Source organism: Cryptomeria japonica, chromosome 10 (assembly GCF_030272615.1).
Source record: "Cryptomeria japonica chromosome 10, Sugi_1.0, whole genome shotgun sequence".
In the NCBI taxonomy this organism is placed as follows: Eukaryota; Viridiplantae; Streptophyta; class Pinopsida; order Cupressales; family Cupressaceae; genus Cryptomeria; species Cryptomeria japonica.
In genome coordinates this window covers 87771967-87797196 of record NC_081414.1, presented here as the reverse complement: position 1 = coordinate 87797196, position 25230 = coordinate 87771967, and the positions used below count along the sequence as shown (strand labels likewise).

The window sequence follows — 25230 nt, the reverse complement described above, 5'->3', positions numbered from 1 at the left end:
CTTTAACGTTATTTGTCAATGTGTTTTGCTTGTCATTCACGTTATTTGTCAATGTGTTTTGCTTGTCATTCACGTCACCGTTTAGTATGGTAAACTAAAGTTTCAGCTTTTCCTCTTACAGATAGGAAAGATAAAAGCAAAACAATTCTTTAAACAACTAAAATGGCTGTTTTTTTCTTCACTTTATTTTTTCTTTGCCGTAGACTAAAGTCCATATTCTCAATTGACTGCACATCACTAAATAATTTTAGAGTATATGAAAACATATTTGATGGGGAGCATTTTTTCAATCTATTTTTCATAACGTAGATTTTAAATAAAGAAATTCAATCATTTTTCAATTTTCAATTTTTTTAAAGCATAAATTAAACGTTTCTAATCAAAATGAATTATTGTATTGAAAATTTTAGTAAATAGTTTGTGAATTGTATATCAAATTTTATAAATGGATAAAATTTATATTTGAAAATTTTCATAAATTAATTATTTTATATATGTCAAAGTTTTCAAGTTTTCTAATATTGGGTGAGGTTTTTATATAGAAATTTAAGCATAATTTGGGGGTTACTTTATGATATATTGAGCATTGTCCTCTTCATATTATTCATTCGTCTTTCAACCTGACAATTGTAGGTTGATATGTTGATTGTATGACATGGTTTGTTGATATTTTGAAGAGGAAATTAAATTATGTATTCATCATATCTTTAGTCGATAGACTTTAGTGTGGGCTTTTAAGCCCGAAAAATTGTTAGTAAGCCAAAAAAAAATTGCTCGCCAAGAGCCTCCTTCTTGGCGGTGGTCGGAAAGTTGTCGCTATCATGTCTGCATTTAGCGACGAGGTTTGTTTTAAAATTCAATCTTTATCTCCAATGTTGCTTACAAGCCACATTCGTACCACAAGATTTATTAGCGATAGGTTTATTGTACAGTGCAAGAACTACCTCCAACCACGTAAACCTGCACAGGCGTTTGATCTAACCCTATTTAATTAAAATACTTTAGATGGGACCCCTAGAAAATTAAATGACTAATTTTTAAAAAACTATTTGATTTAAAAAAAATTAGAATGTCCCATAAGTAAGACACACCATTGTGGAAATAACCTAGGTTAAATTGATAATCACATTAATGCATGTGTACAAGGGAAAAGTGAGCATAAAACAAGGATATAAGGGGTATATTACTCCTCTATAAAAACATTGAAGTCAAAATTATAATTAAAAAATTAATTTCTTTAAACATTCATACAAAAAAATTAAAAATATTATTGCTTAGCATTTAAGTGCATTTTTTATTACTTATATACCATTTTCAATAAATTTTAATTTAATTTAATTACTTAAAAAATAAAATAGTTTAATAATATATATAATATTTTCATATAAAATGTCAAATGATCGATTCTAGTCAATTTATATGATCACTTGGTTCTCATGTTGGAGATAGGTGTTCAAATTACCAATGATATCTTAGTGTTGGTAGGAATCCTAGAGTTTTATTCTTACTCCAATTATAATGTGCAACAATGGGTAATGATGTTGGAAAGCAAGAAGGAATCAAAGCAGTTATCTTATAGGTGAAAATCAAAGGAGTTCAAGTAACCAACTTATAACAGTGAAAGATGAAAAAGGTGAAGCAAATATCCCATATAATGAGGAAGAGGGTGAGAAGGAGAGAGGCATTCAATTTTTATATAGCAATGCCATAATAGGAGAAATGGGAGTTTGCATGCAATTTCAATAGTATCCCTCATTGGTAGAGTGTTAGCTAAAGTGATAATCTTATAAAATGGATTGTAGGGACATGGGTCCCATTAAAAAATCTTCATGATTAACAATAAAGGCCTTAATAAGAACCCCCACTAACCAATCTAAAAGATAATTTTTTCATACAAATTTTAGTTAAATTTTTTGTTTTTCTATAGTCCCATTAACATAATTTGATCACTTGTGAATGCTAATGTATGAAATTTGTTGATAAGGGATAAAAATTTAAAAATTCTTGATATCATCTTGACATTTATTTTAGCTATCAACTCCAATATTCAATCAAATTCTAAAATCTTTTTATTAATTTTATATTGTAGCTTTTATTGACTTACTCATCTTAAAATCTGTTTGAAATGTAATTGAATTATAAACTCTGAAATGCCTTATTAATGAGTATTTGTTGAGCAAAATGAAAAATCTAATTTCTCATAGAAAATTAATTGAGAAGCTATTCTAAATGTTCAAGGCCTTTTGGCAATGAAGATTAATCTCCTTTATATTGTTTTGAAAGCAATAGTCTTATTAAAGTATGTACAAGTCAACAACTCACAATCAAACAATATAGGTCTCTTTAACCATAAAGGTAAAATAAGAACCTCTATATATACAATGTATAGATGTAAAAAGTGTTACATATGAGGTGGAGCTTACACATTCATATAGACATTTTTTTTTCTCTTTTGCAAAAATGTTTACCATACTCATAGAATAAGAGATGACGATAACTAGATGGATTGAAATGTTAGGAATTAACGAGGGTATGGACTTATTTGATATCTACATTCATGGTAAGGAAACATAATTAAGTTAGAAAATAAAATTTGAAGTAAAAAGTAGGTTTGAATTTTAAATTTATGACATGTGAATTCTATTTTAACAAAAGATTACTAATAATAAAAATTATAAATACATAAAAATATTTCTCTTTAATTTTTTCTAAAGTTTAAATAATTATTGATCTAGTTATAAATGACTAAAAACTCACCAAAATTCAATTCTTATAAATAAATATTATATATACCTTCTAATTAAAAACCACAAAACATTCAATTAAAAATAAATAAATAAAATAAAAAACTTGGAAATGGTAGAGCTTTAAATTTTTAAATTAGATTTAGAAATAAGACTAATATACATTTTCCTTCATTTTCTCAAATATGTTCGTACCCACTTTAAAAGTTACACTTTTTTTCTTTTTACAAAATTATTTATCTATGTTTACATAATCACAAAAGAAAAAGAGGAACCTCTCACTAAGTATAACATATTGATGTGAAAGGTGGTCAATGATAATGTTAAAGCTTAAAGAGATTAACATTAACCCTTTTAATTTTTAATTTTTTTATTTTTTGCACATATTCAAATGATAAGACAAGATGACAACAACATGAACAAAAATGATACAAATTAAAAAAAAATCTAACTTTATTTGAATTTATGATAAAGAAATATAAATTACATAAAAAAAACGAAAGTTATCTACAACATTTCAATACTTTATTAATAAATAAATAATATTAACACTAAAAATTATAAGTTGAATAAAAAACAATCAAGTGATCATCCATTATGTTTAAAGATGTTATGCAATTACAAGTAACGAAACTCCATGACATGATTACGTCAATAAAAACTAAAACATCTTCAACAAACATTTTAAAAATCAAAATTAAAATAACATATATTTTAATAAATAATATTAAAACTGGATTCCCAAAGGCTGCCAAATCATGGAAAGCCCTCCCACTCAATGATCTACTTGTTGGAAGTTTCTCGGTGTCTGTCCAAGGCACCTGAGTCTTTAAGTCCATCTGGAAAGCTTGGGAGCATGTGCGTATACTTATCTGCAGCTCTAGCATTGACTGTGGCAATACTATACATGGTGAAAGGTCGATTTTGTGGAACCTCCACCACAACTCTAAGCCACTAGCCTTAACCCAAGGCTGTTTTGCTAGATTCTGGCATAATAAGGGGATCAAGTATCTTATGGATATCCTAGAAAATGACAACCTCATCACCTGGGAGGAACTTAGTAGTAAATTTAATCTCCCTGCTTCGCATAAGCAGACCTACAATATGATTAGGAATGCCTGTAACACCCTCAATCTCCCTAAGAACACTCATGTCGACACCCACAGGTACCTCTCATTCCTTTGGAAGGATGGTTCCCCCCTCCCTAAAATTAAATCCAAAGCTATCTACAACCTGCTTAACCAGGTCACCTCTGTGATCGACCATGTCAACACCCTATGGAATGTCCACTTTAGCCCTACCGCCTGGTATAAAATCTTTGAGAACCTTTGGAAATCTCCCATCCCCCCTAAGATCAAGTGTTTCAGATGGTAGCTCTTACTGGATAGATTGCCTATTAGGAATAATCTAGCTGCATATGATCTTTGTTCTGTATGCATTAAACCTGAATCCACTTGGCACATCTTCCTTGACTACCCTTTTGCTAGGGAGATCTGGTTAATGTTTGGAATATCCATTACTGAGCATGTCTTTACTTATGCTATAGTTACTGGTTTCGTCCATAATCTTAAAAAGGATGCTAACTTAATTTGGCAAATTTTGTCCTCTTTTATCCTTTGGTTTATTTGGAAACTCAGAAATGAGGAGAAGTTCCAAGGTAATCCTAGGGAACTTACTGATTTTTTTAAAAAACTAACACATTATAAACTTGCTGTACAGGTGTGCTTCCTGATGAATGTTGAACGAAACAAACTCTTACGGTTCCTCAAAGAAGGCCGAGCCAGCATGTTTATATACGAGATGCAAGATGGTTATGAATGGGCAAGGATCGCAGAAAATCAAACTGCCTTCGAGAGGGCAGTTAAGAAACTGATTAAAGAACTCCAAGATACCAGAGCTCTGCCCTTCAACAGGGTTGACATGTGCATACAAATCATGGAAAGGAAGAAGGTGGTCTGGATGGAAGGACCACAAGGGTGGACCACATGGCTGGAAGACCAGGATGAAATCCTCTTCTAGTTCCTTATGGCAGCAAGTACAACTTTATTTTGGAGCTTTCTTTTAGTACATTGTATATGACACTCGTCTAGTTCTTTTTGGTTTCACTGTTGAGGCCCTGCCTCCCCTGAACTCATATGTATAAACATCTTTTTTGGTCTCTCGATTTATAATATAAAAAAAATAAACTTAAATAATTAAATAAAAATAGTAATTTTAAATTGATATTTTTAATTTTTTAATTAAATATATTTGAAATTTTAATACTAATCTAAAAAAAATAAACTGAAATTTAATTCTTATTAAAATTTTAACAATATTTTTCCTCCAAAGTGAAAAAGTTCCTTATGCTTTTATCTTTACTCATGAAAAACATTTTCCGGAAGAAACGCTTTAATACAATTGAATCGAAGCTCCGATGATGGCGCAGGGGAAATACTTAATGGTAGTTTGACCTTAAATTTAAAAACATATATTTTCAGAAATTGACATACCTCATAGATTCCTGGTAAAATCAGGTAACCGATCATTCTGGAGTTCTTTCAACTCGTTTTCAAATTCAGAAGCTTCAGCGTCCTCATTGTCGTCTAACCATTCTTGGGCATTATTCAGTGTCAATAAGACGCCTTCTGCAACAGATGTCTTGATATTATGTTTGGCTTTGGCCTCAGTTATCCTGCTTTTCATGTTGTAAATGAAGTGCTCCAAACTCTTTCTGGCCATATTCTTCTTTTTAACTTTTTCATCATCCTCTCGAAATTTCTCTGCATCAGCTATCATTTCACCTACCTCCTCTTTGCTCAATCTTCCACCCGCGTTGGTTATTGTGATCTCTTTACTTGCTCCGCTACCCTCGTCCTCTGCAGAAGCTGTGAGAATACCACCCTCGCTTATTTTGAAGCAAACTTTAACACTTGGCACCCCACATCTGGCCGGCGGAATTCCACTCAAATCGAATTCGCCCAACAAATTGTTTTGTGCGATCAATGCTCTCTCTCCTTCATAGACACCAACATTCACACTAGTCTGATCATCATATGACGTAGTGAAATATTTCTTCCTCTGAGTGGGAATTGGGGTATTTCGAGGAACAACTACGGTGATTGCATCATCGTCAGTTTCAGTTCCAAGGCTCAAAGGTGTGACATCTGTGAGCGCAAGGGTCACATCTTCATTGTTCAATGCTGCCGCCTGCACGGCTGCGCCATAAGCAACCGCCTCGTCGGGGTTTACTTTGTTGCATACCTCTTCCTGCCCAAAATTTTGTCTCAGCAATTCTTGCAGCTTTGTAATACGCGACGAACCTCCCACTAGTACAATGTCGTCGATTTGATCGTTGCTCATGTGAGCATCATGTAGGCATTCTCTCACTATTTCTATGCACTTCTCAAATAACTCGGCGTTCAGCTCCTCGAACTTGGCTCTGCTAACATTTACAGAAAAATCATGTTCCTTATAAAGACAGTCAATGTTGATGACAGTCTCTTCCTCAAGGGACAAATTCCTCTTTGCTCTCTCGCATTCTGAACGAAGCCTTCGAAGAGCTTTGGCACTCTTACTCATATCCACCTTGTATTTTGTGTTGAACTTTTGAACACAGTAATTAAGCATTCTGTTATCAAAATCCTGACCTCCCAAATGCATATCCCCTTTAACAGCATTGACGACAATCTTACCCTTTTGAACAGACAAAACTGACACATCAAACGTACCTCCACCCAAATCGAAGACGACAATGTTTTTTTCTCCAGTAAATACATCATGAAAGCCATAAGATATAGCTGCAGCCGTTGGCTCGTTAAGTATTCGCATGACATTGAGGCCTGCAATCTTACCAGCATCCTTTGTGGCTCTCTTCTGCGCATCATTAAAATAAGCAGGCACAGTGATAACGGCATTCTCCACCTCGCACTTAAGATATCTTTCAGAAATGGTCTTCATTTTCATGAGCAGCATGGACGAGATCTCTTCAGGCGCAAATAACTTAGTTTCTTCTTTGTAAGTGACTTCGATGACAGGCTTATCATCCTTACCTTGGATGACAGTAAATGGCCAGAATTTGATGTCATCGTGCATACAAGAATCAGAGAAGCGCCTTCCAATGAGTCGCTTGGCATCAAAGACTGTGTTAACAGGATTGGTTGCAATCCGGTTCTTAGCAGCATCGCCAATAAGTCTCTGGGATTGGGTAAAAGCAACCATGGAAGGAGTGGTTCTGTTTCCTTGCTCATTAACAATGATCTCAGCCATGTTATGGTGCGACTGCCATACCGCAACACAACAGTAGCTTGTACCCAGATCTATTCCAATGGCCCTCTCTTGCTCTTTCCCACTGCCCCTACCCCTGCCTCTGCCTCTGCCTCTGCCTGTCCCCCTTCCTTCCATACTCTATGAGCTGCCTTCTGCTTCTCTCTTTTGAAATGTGAACTGTTGATTCAACAAGGTAAGACTGTATTTGCAAGTGGTGCTCATCTGTATGATAGGTCTTGTGTTTATTGTCTCTGCAGGCACGTACCAAAAGTATGAGCTGTATAGAAATAAATGCACCTCCACTATGGCTGTTGCTTTACACATCCGAACTTTACTTTGTTTCTATGGCGGTTGCTTTACACATCTAAACTTTATTTTGTTTCTTTGCCATAGATTAAAGTATTAAAGTCTATACCGTAGAGTAAACAGTCTACTCTGAAATTCTGAATTGACTGCACATTAATAAAAAATCATGATGACTGCAGTACAAGTGCAATACTTGTCTTAATAAGAATTCATCATTTACTTGTTAAAGTAAATAATCATAGATTTGACGAGAGCCCATCAAACACTTCAAACATTGATAAAAGAAAGGAAATAATTACATTCTGATTACATGAAGATTACAACTGTAGTGGGTACAGGGCAAAGTAATAGTTTTAAATGCTTATTAATTATATTGCGATTACCTATTCAATGCATACTTAATGCTCTGTATTGTTTGGTTTTAAAACAATTTTAGCAATTTTCTGTGTGCGAATTCGACAGAGTTCGGTAGATTAGAGTTTCTGCAACAATGCCCACATTCTCACTAGTTTCAGGAACATTTAACTTCTACAAAGATTTCTTGATGTGGCAGCCTTGAATGCTAAAAGGTATTCTTATAATAGCTCCTCCCTGTATTGTGTTAGGATTTTTATACTTTCACTCTATTATATATTTGATTTGATTTTCACGGTCAATCGCTTCTTAAACGTCTGTAAGACGAAATTTAACGGTAACAGTTTTCTTGTTTTAGTTCTGTTTGAAATTGAAGGGTTTAGTTTAGTTTTTCGTGTGTTGAACAGATATTGTATACAAAAGCTTACTCCTCCTTGTGAAATTTACTGTAAACACACCATATTTCTCAATGTAAGATGCCACTTTTGGTTTTTAAAATTCTCTATTGGTATCAGTACTTAATTATGCCATTAATCCCAAAGAGGTTTCTAAGCTTATGAAATTTACTACAAGATCCTTCATTAGCTAGACTGTTTGCTCTGGAATGTTGGGCAAGAAGAAGGTTTCCTCTATTTTTTGGTATGGTAAGTACTTAATGTAGAAATCATCTAACTACTTTCGTTCATGTTGTGAAATTTACTGCAAATAATCTTTATTGTTGGTAGATACAAAACGTACAAATTATTTCTTTATATGATTATTATTTCTTGATGGAAGAAGCCAATGTTTGTTGATAAAATCTGTCCTCGGGTGCTTTTCTTTATTTAACAATACTCTGCCGCAGCAATAACTCTTAATTACTTTTCAAGCCTCACAGTAATCAAATTTATGACAATATTTTTCATTAAATGTATTAGTTTATTTTAAACTTTGGGTAAGAAAAGAGTTTCCATTATTTCTTAGTGTAATAAATACTCATTGTAGAAATTAGTTAACTTTATTTTTTTCACGCTGCTAAATATACTGTAAATAATCATTATTCTCTATAATTGCTAGTTAAGTCTCTAATTGATGAAACTTAAGACAATATTTTTCACCATCCGTGTTTATTGGCTTTATTTTATTTGTGCTAGATTTGGAACAAATTCTTAACATATTATTTTGCCTGTCTTTGCGTATACAATACCATATAATTTTAAAATAACAATAATCAACTCAATCTAACCGTTGAGATTTTGTGCAAGGATGAGTTAAAAGAGAAATTATCATTAGAAGTGAAGAAAAAAAGATATTAAATAAAAAAGAAAATGGAAACTTCCATTTGCACTCCAAATATTCCATTTAGACTTGACACAAACTATGACAAATGGAGAGAAAAGAGGAGAGGGGAAAATGAGGTGAAATTAATTTTCCACTCATAACTCAAATTAGCCAATTAATATATAAAAATATTAATTATGACATGGACAAAAAGGGTGAATAAATAAATTTATAAATATAAATTTATTTATTCAAAAAGAGACATGTTAACAAAAGAGTTGAAAAATTATTTAATTAATCAACTTAGGGGAAATGGTTTGAATAATTTAAAATACCAATCGGATTGTTGAATTAGGTCCTAATAGTGATGATTGATTGACTAATAATTGATAAAAATTAATGACAATTGACTGAAGTTGACAACAAAATAAGACGAAGATTGAAAAAGATCCAAGATTGATAATGATTTTGATAAGAGACTGATAAGATCGTTTGATAAAATACCATGAAAGGTTGATAGAGTGTCACAGAGGACCGATTGAAATGGATTGATAAAGAGGTTGATAATTAATGACTGATTAATAATCAACAAAGAGAGAATTGAGTCTATAGACACCTAAAATTGTCCAGTCTAATTAAATAAATATCTTTATTTATTAAATTATTTTAGCCTAATTCTTCTATTAAATAAATAAATCTTTAATTAATTCATTTATCCCCTTCTAGCCTTATTTCTCATTTAAATAAATACATTTATTTATTTAAATTACTTTTTTTCTAAATTAAATAAATATCTTATTTATTTAATTGATCCCACTTCCTCTATTAATTAAATTAATCTTTATTTATTTATTTAATTAATTAGCCTTATCTACCCATGACACATGTCATTCATCTCTTAATTCCTACACTACCTACCCTATTATTATTTTTCTTATTTTCTGTACCTACCCTCTAATCATAGCCGACCATTTATCTTTTACACCTCTTAATCTTATACCTTCATTTTTTATAATGTCTTCTATATAAGGAGATGCTTCCTTCATTATCGACCTCCCCCGACGAATCTAACATTCGAACTTTCATATGCGATCAAGTTTACTTGCAACCACATTTTCGTTATTTGTTGAGCTCTTGTGCACACATAAAATCTAAGAGCAAATATATCAAGCAAGATCAATGGAGATAGGAAGAATGAAGATCCAAACCCTATTGGACATGTGATGGTATAATCTTTGTGATTTCATTTGGTTTACATTGTCTTAGGTAATCTTTATATGTTATGGTGGATCTTTGTTGTTGTTAGGCTAAGGTTTTGTAGTTGAATTCATTTAGTCTTTCAATATTGTTGTTTCCATTTTTACCATAAACAGAGTCTAATTGTCAAGATGAAACCAATTCGAATTATTTGAAAATGATAAAATGTCAATCATAATGATTTAAGGCCAAATGCGAATAAACGCGACAGATTAGAGTTGGATTCGAAATGAACTGAAACCAAAAGAATGACACAATGTCAACATATGATGAAGATCAAATGTGACATAGAAGACATGCTAAAAATTAGGTTAGCGACGTAAGAGTGACGACCAATTTTGAGTGTCTACAATTGTGATTAAAAATTACAACAAATTTGTTTATTACAATACTATGAAGGCAAGTACTCACTTCTACATGGCACTTGTTTTTATCATTTCTTACATGTTACCTATTTTTTATTTTTTTTAATTTTGAGTCAATTCCATAATTTCAAAATTTAAAGATCATGCATTATAACTTTTGAAAATGGGAAAAAAAAGCATCACAAGAAAAAAAATCATAATTCTTATTGGTGGAGAAACAATAGAATAATAAAGAGTTAAGAAAAATTGATTGCAATAGTACTAAATTTATTGCAAGCACTAATAAATAATATTTTTTAAAATATTATTGTGATTGAATAAAAATGAAGTATTATTGAATATAATACTACAACAATTTTATTTTTTTAATTCGTTTTACTAAGCACAACCAAATTCATTATAAAAAAGGAGACACATAGCATCAAGTTCCTACCGAAAGTGTAAAGAGGTAGATAGGAAGAGGAGGGAAATAAATAGATAGAGGGATAGAGAAAGGTCAATGGAGAAATAAAAATAGAGAGATAGATATAAGAAGATAAACAAATAGAAAGGAAGAGGTAGAGAGAGCTAAAGAGATAGATAGGTATATAGGGAGAGGGAGAGATAGATAGATATAGAAGAGGAGGGAGAGAGAGTGAACTTCCTTATTTCAAGTCTATATTTTGAATAAATCATGAATCAAATAGTAGATTGAAAAATTATTACAATTATATAAATTATATACATTTATTTGTACTATAATTTTAACAATAGGCCAAATAATATATATATATATATATATATATATATATATATATATATATATATATATATATATATATATATATATATATATATATATATATATACACAAGAGACACAAGCATCGTGTTCTCGTCGATGGTGTGTTGTCGCAGGCTAATGTGGACCATGTTAAAATGCAAGCTACAATATAGAGCATGTGGATGAACATGTTAAAATGTTAATGGAATTTTAATGGAAAGTTTAAGATACATGATATCCATTGTATAATATTGTTACATGATATAGGAAGTTGTGGAGGTACAATAATCTTGAATCATTGCATGCCTTCATTCACTAAACAAAGAGAAACAAGGGTAACATGATCATTAGGTGAAAGAGTGTGAATTGTGATGACATCATTACCATGATCATTACAATCCACGAGAAGAATGCACTCGAAGCTCTCTAAATTGGATTTGAAACTTATACATTTAGATATTTTAACTTTTTTTGGGGGTTGCATTATTATTAACTTGCATAAAATATATGCATCCAATTAACATTTTCATTCAACATTCTCTGCATGTCTAATGATAACAATAGAATAAAAGTGTGAGACAATATCCTTTAAAAAGGTTGTTGGAGGAAGCAAAAACATCATTCTTATTATTGTTATGAAAAATAAAGAGAAAAATGCATTTAACATTTCCATTATAGCCAGAAAAGCACATATTCTTACAGCTATTCAATTGTGTGGGTTGATTGAACAAGAATTGTTTTGTAGCAAATAGTGTATAAGCAAGAAGGGGAGGTCACTTAATAAAAAATATTACATAATTTTCAGGTTGTGGCCAATACAAAACTTGTTAAATATCGTGAATTTATTTTTTTTGTTTGCAAAAACATAGTTATCCTTTGCTCTTGATCAGATATTGTGAACAGAAGATGTTACTTAATTGAAAACCAAGATAGGAGTCTGTCTGAGCAATATATCAGTTAAAGCCGAAACAATTGTATTTGACAGATGATAAGATAGAGAATCAACCTATAAGATCACAACAAAAAATAGTGATTTTATAGAAATTGCAAGACTTTTCATTGCTTTAGACTGGAATATAGAATTAACAAAATGTCAAAAGATAGTTGTATACTGAATAAAATTTTTATCGTTGTTGCGTTTGTCGTATGGTTTGTAGCTTCAGGTCCATTGATTTTAATAATTTCTCCATCAATCCAAGCTACTGTCTGCATTAAGTTAAAAATATTATAGTGAGTATTAAAGCGCAAAGTGCATAAAGTCATTTGTTTTTTTCATAATTTGGTAGAAAGCCAAAGTTTGTAATGAGGCCGTGTTTCTCTATTACTGATCAGGAATGTAAGCAAATAGTTGAAACACAATATAAGTTTTATAATAAATCACTAAATTCATGAAACAAATCTTACTGGCTACATTTCCCAAAAAATGAATCAAGTTGGCATGGGCGGGGTTGTACTATGTGCAATAGAACCAGTGTTGTTGCTTTATGCCTTATTGTTCGAAGTTCTAATGCACTGCAAAAATAAAATAACTAAATATATTGAAATGCATGAATGTGTACAACAGAAAAGAAACAGAAAAAAGGTTGCATTGTATGAAGGTGTTGTTCATTTCAAAATCCGACCAACATTTGGTGAATTTCATCAACTGAAAAATTTGTGAGTACCTGTGGGAATGATTTGCCATAGCAAAAAGATGAGGTTTGATTTTTCCAATAGTTGTTTCTTTGTATTGTTTTATCATATGGACATCGTACAAGTTTTCTGATATACATTGAAATGGTTGAGAACTTGAGAGCTATAGATATATTCTGAGTTTTTGTCTATTAACAAGAGACATGATACCAGTAGATACGAAAATGCTTTTGATTAAGCTCTAAAGAGGTTGTCAATTTGAATAAGAAAATAAAACTCTTGATAGAATTTCAGCTAGTAATTAAATTTCCAAGCATGGAAAGAACAACATTTAGTAGCTATATTGATGTAGAGAGCCCCCAATCAAGAGATTTTCAAACAGAATACTCTGACCAAAATTCCTATATACTGCACACAACTTGCCTAAAGATTCTTAGAACTTAACCTCCATGTCAGCAATCAAATAGCCAGTACCTTTGTCATTCAAGTGGGCAAACTCTGACTTTTTTGTTCAATTTTGCAGTTCAATCCTAAATCATTAGATCAGTGGAAATGAGAGAGCACAATCTAAAATCATATAAAACAGAGAAAACAGATTTATAAACTCTTTTACGTAAGAGGCAATGTTGATGCACTATTAAGCATTTCGCTATTGTAAATTACAAACTTTAACCGTTGAAATTTGAAATCTCATTCAATTTGACTGGTTCTCTCAAAATTAATTGAGAAGATTAAAAAAGACATTGTATATTAAAAAGAAAATGCGCAGAGCTTTAAAAAGTCCAGCTAATGAAGGATCTTGCAGTAATGTACTACTTGTAAAACAATCATCATACCAAAATCATAAAATTCCATGACATCAATAACATTATTCTATCATTGATTCTAAAACTAAATATCTTTTCTCCTAAATTTTGTTTTTTTGTTTTTTTGATCAGTAAAGACAGAGCCGAGTCCATACATTGATTTTAGCTAAATACAGTATAAACATACATGAATGATGGAGGATCAAAAACTTGTTGTATGCTACTGAAACCATTCTCAGCACTTTCGAGAATAAAATTTCAAGACAAACAGAAAACCCTATGCATCATCTTCTATCATTTCTAAATAATGAATACAATTATCAAGCCAACCAAATTTAATCTTATATTATTTTTTACTTGATAATTACATTTATAAAATTGACTTTAATACTTTTATTACTTTACAAATATATACAAATATACTAATTTCCATTTTTTAAATGAAAACCCACATTAAAAAAATCTTGCATACTGTGATACAACATCCACAATTCAGGTGTCGTTCAAACACTACAAATTCAAGATAGGGAAGAAAAAAGATCAGAAGCTGAAGTGGAGATTGAAATCAACGAGACTAGAACACTGAATCTTTTAAATAGTCTTCGTAAAATAGATTACCACTCATTGATGAACAGGTTTTTCTGAGCTGATTTCAGTTCCATTACAATTAGTTCAGCACAACACTGTATTGGGTATTGGCTTTTTAAGAAATTTCATGGCTAAACATTTTTAGAAAATCAAGAAAACATCACTAAAATTCTAATGGGTAAGCATTTCTACTTTGGAATTTCTGGATTCAGAAGCAAGGAAACAACACTAGAATTGTAATTGGTTTTGTATTTTGAAGTATATTGTATCCATTAAAGATTAGATTTTCATTGCCCATGCTGATATTGAATAAGGCTTCTGAATTAAATTGTGTTTGAAATTTTTGGTATCAATTCCAAAAGCATTATTCAATATATTATGAATTTATGCCCAGTTTTAAGCCTTGTGCTGAAAACCCAGGCTCTTGTTATAACTGGGTAGCGATACTACGTTTTCTATTATATGCTATCCGTCATGTAATATTTTCTTTTCTCGGTTGAAAATTCTGTTACGGTTTGTGTTTAATTTCTGTTGGATTTTGTCTTCATGCTTTCAATGATTGGATTAGGAATGTTTTTCATAGCTTGTTAGCTTTCGTGGTTGGCTAATGTTAGGCTTTGAATCTTTTATCCAATTCCTAGTTACAATTATTTTGCATTATTGTTATTTTAAAATTATAAGATGTTGTACACGCAAAGTCAGGCAAAATAATATGTTAAGAATTTGTTCCAAATCTAGCGCAGATAAAATAAAGCCAATAAACACAGATGGTGAAAAATATTGTCGTAAGTTTCATCAATCAGAGACTTAACTAGCAATTAAGAATTATAAGTTGGGCACAAAAATTTGTTTTTTTAAATTATCATGAAAGAATTAAAAAATAACACTGAAAATTGACAGAGTCGTCAGTATTTACAGTAAAATAACGTTTATATTCCTTTAAGAATAATGATTATTTACAGTGTATTTAGCAGCGTACAAAAAACCAGAGTTAGCTAATTTCTACAATGAGTATTTATTACACTGAGAAATAATGGAAACTCTGTTCTTAACCAAAATTTAAAATAAACTAATCCATTTAATGAAAAATGTTGCCATAATTTTCATGACTCTGAGGCTTGAAAAGTAATTAAGAGTTAATGCTAGGGCAGAGTGATGTTAAATAAAGAAAAGCACCTGGGGACAAATTTTATCGACAAACATTGGCTTCTTCCATCAAGAAATAGTAATCATATAAAAAAATAATGAGTACGTTCTGTATCTAGGTCAACAATAAAGATTATTTGCAGTAAATTTCACAACATGAACGGAAGTAGTTAGCTAATTTCTACAATAAGTACTTATAATGCCAAAAAAAAATAGAGGAAACCCTCTTCTTGCCCAATATTCCAGAGCAAACAGTCTAGCTAACGAAGGATCTTGTAGTAAATTCGATATGCTTAAAAAACCTCTTTGGAATTAATGGCATAAATAAGTACTAATATCAATAGAGAACTTTAAAAACCAAAAGTGGCATCTTACATTGAGAAATATGGTGTGTTTACAGTAAATTTCACAACAATGAGTAAGCTTTTGTATACAATATCTGTTCAACACATGAAAAACTAAACTAAACCCCTCAATTTCAAACAGAACTAAAACAAGAAAACTGTTACCGTTAAATTTCATCTTACAGATGTTTAAGAAGTGATTGACCATGAAAATCAAATCAAATATATGATAAGAGTGAAAGTGCAAAAACCCTAACATAATACAAGGAGGAGCTATAAGAATACCTTGTTAGCATTCAAGGCTGCCACATCAAGAAATCTTTGTAGAATTTAAATGTTCCTGAAACTAGTGAGAATGTGGGCATTGTTGCAGAAACTCTAATCTACCGAACTCTGTCGAATTCGCACACAGAAAACTGCTAAAATTGTTTAAAACCAAACAATATAGAGCATTAAGTATGCATTGAATAGGTAATCACAATATAATTAATAAGCATTCAAAATTATTACTTTGCCTTGTACCCACTACAGCTGTAATCTCCATGTAATCAGGGTGTAATTATTTCCATTCTTTTATCAATGTTTGAGGTGTTTAAAAAAAATAATGAAAATGAATTAATCACTTACTCTAATCCCCGACAGGAAACTCCGAACGGATAAAGCTAAAACACAAGAATAGAGTGCAATAATTTTTTTTTAAAAGTTAAACACAACACAATGATACAACGAGATTCAAAGTTCAGATTACACAACAGAAGACATCAACTAACACCTAAAGGGTTTCCCAACGAGATTATTTAATTCCACATTTAACTTAACTCACGCTAATTAATCCAATAAGTTGATTATCTTAATAACGAGATAATACTTTAAACAAGGATAATTTCTTTCAGTAAGATAAAAATATAGATCACACGATAATGTTCATCCATTAAGATTTATTCATATCTTACGTTCAAATTTTTCATTAAAATATAAGCTATGCATCTAATTTTATAACACACTTGAATTTCATCATAAACTAATGAGATCTTTCCATGCATACTTAATTTTCTTAATAATAACTAAATATATTCCATTATTCTAATTTACATTTTTTCATGATCTAATTACTGCATTTAAAAGATGACTGCATACATGCATTTACGATTACTTTCATCTAATCCACTTTATACATTCTAACATAATGTCATCCATACATGGTAAAGCTAAACATGAAACATAAGAACATAAGCATCACATAGCACCAAATTGATATCGGAGTTCACCCCTAGAGGGCTACATCTCCGGATCTGCTCAATTGCAAGACCCCTCTGATAATTAAATAAGTTAGAATACATGAGGTTCTCATCATTTACAATCCTGCTATCAAGGCGAAACGTAACCAATATACAAATGACCACGTCGGTCAATAAATACATAAACGATCCTTGAAAAGGAAAGGATCCAGCTGAACATAATGGAAGCAAATACAAAGGTCCACTGGAGCATCCGCAAAACTAAGTCATTGCTACCCAAAGTCTAACATGAAATCAGGTACTCACAAGGGCATAAGCAATAGGACGACTCCACAAAAGTGCTCCTATCAAGACAACACAACAACACACTAGCGAATATATGGGACAAGTGTCATCACTCAACCTGGTATGGTTACCATGACAAGTCTTCATAGGTTCCGGTCTCATCCACTGGGTTACCCTAGCAACCTAATCCGAACCTCCGGCCCATCCAAGCCTCATGTGGACCCACACATCCTTTCGTGAAGACAAGGACAATGGTTTGTCATCTCAGGCCTTCTCACTGCATGTCGAGTCTGTACTAGCACTCATCCAATGTGCGAGGCACAATTATCTTACTTAGTGATTCATTAACTAACACTCTAATATGCTATTAGGTTATCACTTATTAGATACACTTTCGATGGGTTACCCAACAATCACTTTGGGTGCGGCCCCCAATCGAAAGCCACTTTCCCATACGACACTAGACTATACTCAAACGAACTCAAAAACCAAGAAATACGCATGGTCAAGCAAACAAAGTTCACAAAGGAGGAAACAACCATCTGGTCAAACACGACTTCATAAGAGGTGACTGATGGTACTCTAACTAGAGACCTGACCAACTATGGTCAACCACAATTCATCATTCGACACCCGCATAAAGGATATGACCAACTACGACACCACCACAATACAACAGTCAAACTCGAGACCGAGGACAAAATCAGGTACACCAAATCAATCCATACGACAGGGTCCAATCAAACAAATCAAGGCTTGCCATTACTTAAACAAAAGCGAATACAGAAATGAAATTTGCATAGACAACAATTGGTAAATACAATCTTTTTCCATATAGATTTAAACATTAAATGTCGATCAAGTTTTCTAAATGATCTAAGTTGGATTGCAGTTATCTATCTCATCTAGGTACAGGTTGTTCTTGGTTTTCTAACTCACTGAGGTTCATTTGCATTGAACATACATAAATACGTCATTATGAGTTTTTAAATCAAATTCACATGAATATAATTAAATAAACATTAACTGTATAAATGTGATATTTAATCTTCAAATAAAACATCATTGTCCTGCTGGTTCGTAAATAATTGCCCAAGTTCATCTTTCCAGAACCAAGTTAAACTTTTTCGATTAAGAAAATATACATTTAAAAGAACCAAGAATGGGCAAACATTTCCCAAATCCACAAATTACTTCCTTACGCACGTAAAGAAAAATACAAAAATTAACTATATATATATATATATCTGTGATTAATAAAATATATCAAATTAATAATTAATAACCATATTAACAAATCAAGTATTTAATTAGAAAAATATTCATTAATAATTAAATAGAATTTGAATATTAATCAATATATATTTTCTATTATACAAATAATTAATAACAAATTAATCATAATTTATTACTTAATGAACAAATTAATCATAATTAAAAAACTTTATTAAAATTACATTTATTTATAATATTGAATTTTTGTTTTTTTTGTTTTGCATTAAAAAAATATATTAATTTTTTTTTTTAACAATTTCCAAATTGAAAAGGAAGGGGGGGGGGGGGGGGGGGCGGGGGCGGGAAAAAGGAGGGGGGGGTCACCCACGTGGACCCCACGTGAGCTCCATGGTAGCTCACGCTACCAATGGTAGCCACACGCTACCTTTGGTAGCGCTGCTACCAAATGGTAGCAAGCGGCTACCAAATGGTAGCAGTCGCTACCTCCCCGTGGTGGGGGTTTATCCTCGCCACGCGGGTTATTAAATATTTTTTTTTATAAATAATTTGCTGTTACAAATTTCACATAACACAACAAAACACAGTCTCAGCAGAGACTTAAAAAAAAATTTATTATTATTATTTTTTTCCAGAAAATTATGATTTTTCTAATATTTGCAATTTCAAAATAACCAAATCCAGGAAAGGGAAATTTCTTCCAATCAAGCATCATATTGGCAAAATAAGATTGATTTACATCCATATATCCAAACTCAGGCAAATTTCTTCGATTAGCTTGAATCTGAAAGCATTAATTTAGAATTTTAACAAATTTTTATTGTAAACAACCAACCCAATTTTTTTTTGATTTTAAAACAACCTGAGCAACCAAAATCTAAACTTGAGATGGAAATAAAACAAGAAGGGTTTGGATTGGAAATAAAATTACAACTGTTTCATTTTCCCTAAAAAGATGATATTTTTTTTAATCTTCACAAACAGATTTCTTAAAAAATCCAAAATATAACCAGAGGCCTCCCTGGTTCAGCAATCCTGGCAAGATTGAAGAAGAGCCCAATTCTCCAGCTCAAGAAATTCCTTCTCCTCCCAAAACCCCCAAGTTTTTCCATCCAAAAATATTTTCCAAAAAAATCAATCTCCCATATTTTTCCAAAAACCTAAGTTAAATGGGAGAAGTTTGACCAAAATTTTATTTTTGGAATTAAAATATTTTATTTAAAATAATTCTCCAAAAATCATTCCTTTAAACTATATCAATAAATTAAACTTGCTTTTCAATTTAAAATTGATTTTTTTCCAAATAACTGAAATTAACTTTTCTATTTCAAAGAAGCCAACACGATTAAATTAATTCTATTTCAATTAAATTTAATTCTTTCTTTTCCAACAACATAAACATAATAAATTTAACATTAAAATTAACCATTTAATTGAACTTTCTACCAACATGAATTGAGCAATTCAATTAATGATTAATCACATAAAAAGGGAGCCTATTTAATTTAGTCCCCAAAATACTAATCCTTAAACACACATTAAATCAATTTAAATATTAAGGATTAATTACTTGATTTAACCACACACACAAAACAAGCAACCCAAGAAAGTCAAACGAACAAACGACCCGCAACCCAACCAAAGGGAATATCGACGACGACTGACAATGCTCACTTGAGCACGACTATGGTCAAACGAGGGTCTTTCGACCACCTAATCCAACTCTAAGGATCAAAGAGGTAAACTCAAACCTATGAACCCAGGTGGAGACGAACCTCGCACCCATGCGGTACTGTACCTGAAATCTCTTGCAACCAAGAGTCATACATGCATACATATATGAACTTAATGAAAGAGTTAGCCCGAGATAATGACACGAAATAGGATAATTAATAACTTGCATATGAATTGGTGTGAAAATCACATTAACAGGTATGCACTAAAATCAAAATATCTTACTATAATCATTATATTATGATAAACTAACCAAGGTCAAACCGAGATTAGAAATTGATTAGGGAAGGGGTACTACACTTACACCAACCGATAAAAAATGAAATAAATAATAACAATATTAAATGACATAAAAAATAAATTCTTAATTCTAAACTATATAAATATAACAAATACATTTTAATATTTTAATCCGATTGGATAGAGGAAAAGTTAATTACATTTGAATGAATACATTAGGGGAAGAGCACTAGTGGTTGAGCATGTATCAATTGTTGTGAGGGTTGTTGATACCTTTTGTTCCAAAAATTGAACAAATAAAACGTATTGTTTGAAACATAAAATATCAATTTTTGTTAGGAAATGTACTAATATTGTAAAAAGTAACCAATCAGGTGATGCCATATCAGCTACACAACTATTGAGGCGTCTTTTGCACGCCTATTGGTCTCACTTTTTTTTGGGGCTGTTTTGGACACCTTGGCAAAAAAGCATACTGATGTGGCACCATACTTGATGATGTGGTGTTGAAAGCTTAGTTATAAGTAGGGGACTTGCCAAGTAAGCTACTGTAAAAAATTGGGAGTGATTTGAAATTTCCACGTAGGATTTTGAGAAGCGTGAAGTTAGGGTGCTCAACTACTGGTGCTCTTCCCCTAGTAACCTGCCTATCTGCAAGAACTAAAATTTTGAGATGTACAAAGAAAATGTTCTCAATCAAATTTTCATAGCAAAAGACAAGTAAATTTTTTATGAATAATTGACTTGTAAAAATTGTATTAACCATGCTAAATAAAGATAGATTTAAGGTTTGATTTGTTGAAGCTTTTACAATATTTTGGTGGATGCTCTTTAATATTCTACCAAATAATTTATCATAAGTACCTTGCATCAATATTCCAAAGTTCAAGTTTAGCTAATTTTAGAAAAAAATATAGCCATTTTTTACCTCCTCTTGTCCCCATTTTCATGCACTTAGCCAAGTCAAGGCTAACATCTAAATACAACCAAGGTTGTTTGAAAGTTTTGGAAGTGATATAGAAGAAAAACAAGGTTATCCTCTATCCTTGAATTTATTTGGGTTATACATTGACAAAGATATAAGATTGAATAAGCTAATTTGGAGTAGGTTTCCACTTGGTCAAGTATATGGTGAAACTCCTACTTTTTGTTAATGACCCAATTCTAATGGCAGAGACAACCCAAGATTTGAGAGCCTATTTAGATCTCTTTTGTAAAGAAGTGAGAATGTGGGTGAATATTGACAAAGCCAACATTTTTTTTTTTATTGAAAATGAAAAAGTATTTCAACTTGCAATTTGAAGGAGGGTCTTTTGATGTAGTGTTAAAATATAAGTATCTTGGCCTTGATTTCCATAGCAAATTCATTTGAAACACATGTAGGATGAAAACAATACAAGGAGGTTGGGGGGCTCTTTAATAAACTCCAATATTATGTAGAAAAGAAAAATTATGGGAGACTATAATCTACCACTAAGGTCCTATTTAGGTTACTTGTCACACTAGTACGATTGTATTGGCAAGAAGTTCAATATTGAGTTTGAAATTAAGGCAAATATAAATGAACCAAAAATGGCAAACAATAATTTCAGAATCAAATCTTTGTTTCCCTTTGAAATTATAGCTACAAAGATAGATTCTTTGTTTCTAGAGGCAATTGTTATGGCTAGACTATTATGTTACTTGTTAAAAAATGAAGATCGACAAGTGGCCTCAGGTTGCAAGAGATGAAGAGTCATATAAATATAACAAGACATGGATGGAAGAATATTACAAATGGATGATGAGTTGGAACATTAGCCTAAATGAATGACTAAATCTAATTTTAGATAAAAATTATGTGAATAAAAACTTTAGAGCAATGATGTGGATAAAAGAATAAACAAAAAAATGTAAAACTATATTATAAATTTAACTCAATTTACAAGCATCACACACACACACACACACACACACACACACACACACACACACACACACACACACACACATGTATATATATGTGTGTGTATATATACACATATGTATGCATATGTATGTATATATTTATATATATGTGCATATATATGTATACATATGTATATGTATGTATGCATGTGTGTGTGTGTGTGTGTGTGTGTGTGTGTGTGTGTCGGTCGCATGCATATGTGTATGTATATGTATATGCATTTGTATATGAATATGCATATGTACATAAGGGCTAAAATCAAAGGGAGGAAAAAGATCCTCATTGTTTAGCTAAGTATTAGTTTTGAAAGGTTCAAATGCAAGAGACACAAATAGACACACTTAAATAAGAATGATAAGGAGGATTACATTTTTTATGGTACATGGGTAATAGTATTGAAGGAACATTATATCCGTAAATATCCAAGGTATACATATATTTGCGTCAAATATTAAGAAACTTTATAAACCAATTATATAGTAGAATTATTTAAAGAAAGAATATTAAATGTATTAAAAAAATGCTAACACAAATCAACAAGAAAGGAATAATATTTTAAAAGATGTTACATTTTCACAAATATTTGAATAGACCAATCCCCCTTGTCAATATAATTAGTCGATAGGCTATCTGTGCGGGTTTTTGCCTGCCAAAGTGTCAAACTTCCGACAAACGTTTGTTTTTCGACAACTTTTTGAGCAACCTCCATTTTCTAGTTGATGAAAAGATAGGTTGGAGCATGTCCTCTATTGATGCATCAGACTGTGAGGTGGCGGTCAACTGATATACCACTAAACACACCCCATGCCCTTTGTGGATGATTTGGGTGGCATTCTGAAGAGCTTGAATTTAGTGCAGTTAAAGATTTCATTGTTCGTAAGCTTGTTTGATGTCCTTGGCATGTGTGTCTATTAGTTCCATTATCACAAAATGAAGTTCACTATTAATTCTGGGTTTTCATTCTCCGTTTTTATTGTCTGTCTCGGTGGAAACGAATTTCATAATTAATTTTGGGTTTTCATTGTCTATATTCTCTGTGTTTTCACTACGTCTATGTCCATTGTGGTTCTCGACTTCTTCTCTATGTTTCGATTAAGGGGAGTTGTTGGAGAAATGACGTAATTGTGTCTTTTGTGTTTCAGCTAGACAACTGAGGTAACTGTAACTTATCATTATTTGTTCGCGTTTTGATATGTCGAGTCTACAAGTTTTCTTGGGTTTATTTTGCAAACATCGTGGTGATAAAAAATGATATAATATATTTTTTAGGTTTGATTATTTGCGGTTTACTTGCATCTCTTCATTACTATGCCATTTAATAAATTTAGGGTTTACATTATCTGTGTTTTTAGGGTTCCATTGTGGGCATTTTGGCAGGTCATAGAATTCTAAAAAATTGTTAATTATTTTTTTTTGGGTTACATTCATTGCACCTTACTTATGTGGTTTCCGTTATATGCGTTTTTATTCTTTCTACCCGATGGATTTTCATTGTCTTCATTTTCATTTGTGAGTTAGTTGGTCTCGGTTATTCTTGCAATTAACAAATTTAGGGTTTTCATTGTCTACGTTTCCATTGTCTGTGCTCGCTACTATTTTGCTTAGTTAGCTTTGGGTATTTCATTGTCGCCATTTTCATTTTGTGCCTTTGTTACTCTTTTAGTTAGTTCATTTACGGTTTTCATTCTCTACATTTTGATTGTCTTTTTGCATTGGTGTGGGAATTAATTAAAATGATGGTCATGAAAAAAAGATAAAAAAATGAATTTGGGTTTCACTATCTGCGTTTTAGGAGGGTTTTGCAGCCATCACAATTTTTTAAAATGTGGACATAAAAAATGATATATTTAGGGTTTTTATTATTTATGTTTCCATTCTACGTATCTGTCACTATTTTGGTTTGTTAATTTTGTGGATCAGAATTAAAATTTATCTTCTTCTATGTATTATCTATCATTGAATTGTTGTATAAATCTAATTGTCTTCTTTTAAGTTGGAGGAGAGGAGGAGAATTTTTATTTCAATGTCCATTCTCACACATTTCATTTGGTATATGTAGTGGGCTGGGTATAGTCAAGTGATCCCTTGATTGGCCATGTCTTTTGGACATGGCTGATCAAGACATCACTTGATCATGCCCCCTCACGATAATAAATGTTTGAATGAGAGACTTCATTTATCTCTCATTCAATCATTTATCTTACCGAGGCTATCATGCATTAACACTCCCTCTTAGCTAGGTAAGATAAATGTAAAAGGTATTGGGAGCAATATTCATAAATTGTATGATGCTTATCTTGGGACCATAGTTTCAAGATGTGAATTGCCTCTGTCGACGATTCTATTCACAAACTCTTGAGTGGATTGCTTCTGTCAGTGATTCTATCCATAAGATCTTATGTGGATTGCCTTAGTTGGTGATTCTACCCACAAGCTCTTGTGTGGATTGCCTCAGTCGACGATTCTATCCATGAGCTGTCACGTGCATTGCCTTAGTCGACAATTCTATCCATGAGCTCATACGTGGATTGCCTCAGTCGGCGATTCTATCCATGAGCTCTTGTGTGGATTGCCTCAGTCGGTGATTCTATCCACAAGCTCTTACGTGGATTGCCTCAGTTGGTGATTCTATCCACAAGCTCTTACGTGGATTGCCTCAATCGGTGATTCTATCCATGAGCTCTTGTGTGGATTGCCTCTATCGGTGATTCTATCCACAAGCTTTTACGTGGATTACCTC

General features: G+C 31.9%; 1 protein-coding gene and 1 pseudogene across 1 annotated transcript; both read right to left on the bottom strand.

Annotated features, from left to right (window-relative positions):
- Nucleotides 1-5089: 5089 nt before the first annotated feature.
- LOC131855766 (heat shock cognate 70 kDa protein-like) lies at nucleotides 5090-7231 on the bottom strand. Its single transcript, XM_059213384.1, has one exon. It carries the CDS (start codon nucleotides 7125-7127, stop codon nucleotides 5238-5240), a length of 1890 nt encoding a protein of 629 aa, XP_059069367.1. The 5' UTR covers nucleotides 7128-7231; the 3' UTR covers nucleotides 5090-5237.
- Nucleotides 7232-11988: 4757 nt separating this feature from the next.
- Nucleotides 11989-25230, bottom strand: part of LOC131031505 (heat shock cognate 70 kDa protein-like) — a 40915-nt pseudogene continuing 27673 nt past the window's right edge.

Coding starts and splice junctions, on each gene's coding strand:
- LOC131855766 (XM_059213384.1), bottom strand. CDS start 7,127: ATGGAAGGAAGGGGGACAGGCAGAGGCAGAGGCAGAGGCAGGGGTAGG.